The sequence below is a fragment of the Austrofundulus limnaeus genome, unplaced genomic scaffold (genome assembly GCF_001266775.1).
Source record: "Austrofundulus limnaeus strain Quisiro unplaced genomic scaffold, Austrofundulus_limnaeus-1.0 Scaffold283, whole genome shotgun sequence".
Lineage (NCBI taxonomy): Eukaryota > Metazoa > Chordata > Actinopteri > Cyprinodontiformes > Rivulidae > Austrofundulus > Austrofundulus limnaeus.
Window position 1 is genome coordinate 25015 of NW_013952685.1, and position 1917 is coordinate 26931.

Consider the following 1917-nt stretch of genomic DNA (forward strand, 5'->3'; position numbering starts at 1 on the left):
CAGTAAATGTTTGTAATCCATAGTAAAATTTTGTATGTATTGATTTATTTTACTTTACAATCGGAGCTCCTTTTTTAAAAAAAATGAGTATCAGTCACATGGAGGCAGTGCTTAAAAGCCTGAATTTTGCCTGAAACTCTCAGACTGAAGAAGTCTCTTGGAGGAGAGACGAAACGTTTCATTAGAGAAGAACCCGTCCAGAAGACCTATACAAGTTTTTTTCTTTTTGGTCTTAAAATAAGTTTCAAGTCGCATTAAACAGGTCTTAAAAAGTCCTAAATTTAACTTGTTTTAAGCTGTAGGAACCCTGGTATTATTGTCGTGTCAGCAACGATTAGTGTTGCACGATTCTTACTCTTTCTGCGGGAAAACAAACTAACATTTTCCTTCTTGCAGGCGTGCGCCCGTACAAGTGCACGCTGTGTGACAAGGCGTTCACGCAGCGCTGCTCCCTGGAGTCCCACATGAAGAAGATCCACGGCGTCACGCTGAAGTACGCCTACAAGGAGCGACGCAACAAGCTGTACGTCTGCGAGGAGTGCGGCCACACGGCGGCCACCCAGGACCAGCTGCTGCTGCACCTGCACTCGCAGCACCCCGACAGCCCGCTGCTGAAGGGCAAAGCTGCCAGGAAGGTGGCGGCCGGCGGCGGCGGCGGCGGCACCGGGGGATCCATGCCGGGTTCTCCGCAGGACGGCGACAGCGACGACACCAACGGGTCGGCCGGGCAGTAGATCGACACTTAAAGGGACAGAAACATCCAATCTAAAATGTTTACTGTATATATGTGGATATTTATGAAGGATTTGGGTTTTCCTACTTTGTGATGGATTTTAATAAGGCTGAGCCAAAACATTATGACCCCCTTCGATGGTGCTCATGTAGGGTTTTAGATTTAAAGCCACTTAAAGAGACGACTTCCTGTTTGTTTGTCCGACAATTATGTTTTCTTCTGGTCATAATGTTTCGGCTCATCTATATGTTAGTTTGGGGGAGATTATTTACCTGTGGGCTTGTCTGTACAGCAGAAGAGAAACGTTTTTTTATGAAAATACTTTATGAAATTAAAGGGAGTAATATATGACACTGTTTTATTGTTATTTATTTCCTTAAAAAGACCAGTTAACTCTTAAAGTGAGCTGGAAACTGTGTGTCGTTTTGACGCGAGGCCAGCAGGAGGGTGAAAAACATAAAAATCTGAAGCAACTCTTGCATTTTTACTGCAGGCAGTTCTGCTGCAACATGTGAACGAACCATGAAGCAGATCCAAACCAGCAGCGTGAGTCAGGTTTTCACTAAAGCTCCATCATTTCAACATCATGTCTGAGAGTCAGACCAGGATCAACCAGGACACACGAGGATCTGTCGGCTGCCGCGCTTATAAACCAATAATTACATATTTTAAAATAAAAAGTTGAGAAATCAACAGAAGCGGTTCACGCCCGTGTGTTTGGAGCGTCTGTCTGATAATTAGGCTGTGGTTTAAAAAAAGATGAGATTAGTTTTAGTCAGCATCTACATGTGTGAGCGGTTTGATGAGAAAAAAAACTCTTTAATGTTTGGCTCTTTGTCCTTCTGGGTGATTTCCTGTCCTCAAACACGTCTTTTAGGGATGAGAAAGGGACACCGTTCTGCTAATCAGCTAACAGAAAAACTAAACTAGCTTCTCATTTAGCGGATTAGCTTTGTAATTTTTCCTAACTTCGGATTTTTTAACGTACAAATATTTGAGTCCACTGAAAAAATTCACGAGGGTAACACGTCTATTTTTCAATTAAATAAAAACTGTTTGCTTAATGTGCCACACGCCGTGTTAGCATGTAGCATCTTTAGCAGCTCAAATCGAAAATAAATCAACGTTTAACAATATTTCAATAACAAATACAAAAATCGACTTCCTAAGAAGGTATTTACCAT

The 1917-nt window shown here is 42.3% G+C and overlaps 1 protein-coding gene across 1 annotated transcript in view; it reads left to right on the plus strand.

Annotated features, from left to right (window-relative positions):
• The window catches only part of ovol1a (ovo-like zinc finger 1a), a 19434-nt gene extending 18350 nt beyond the window's left edge, over window positions 1-1084 (plus strand). Inside the window, exon 5 of the mRNA XM_014021231.1 lies at window positions 397-1084. Coding sequence (XP_013876685.1) covers window positions 397-734 — 338 coding nt within the window. The 3' untranslated portion in view covers window positions 735-1084. The remainder of the gene's footprint in view (window positions 1-396) is intronic.
• Window positions 1085-1917: the final 833 nt, after the last annotated feature.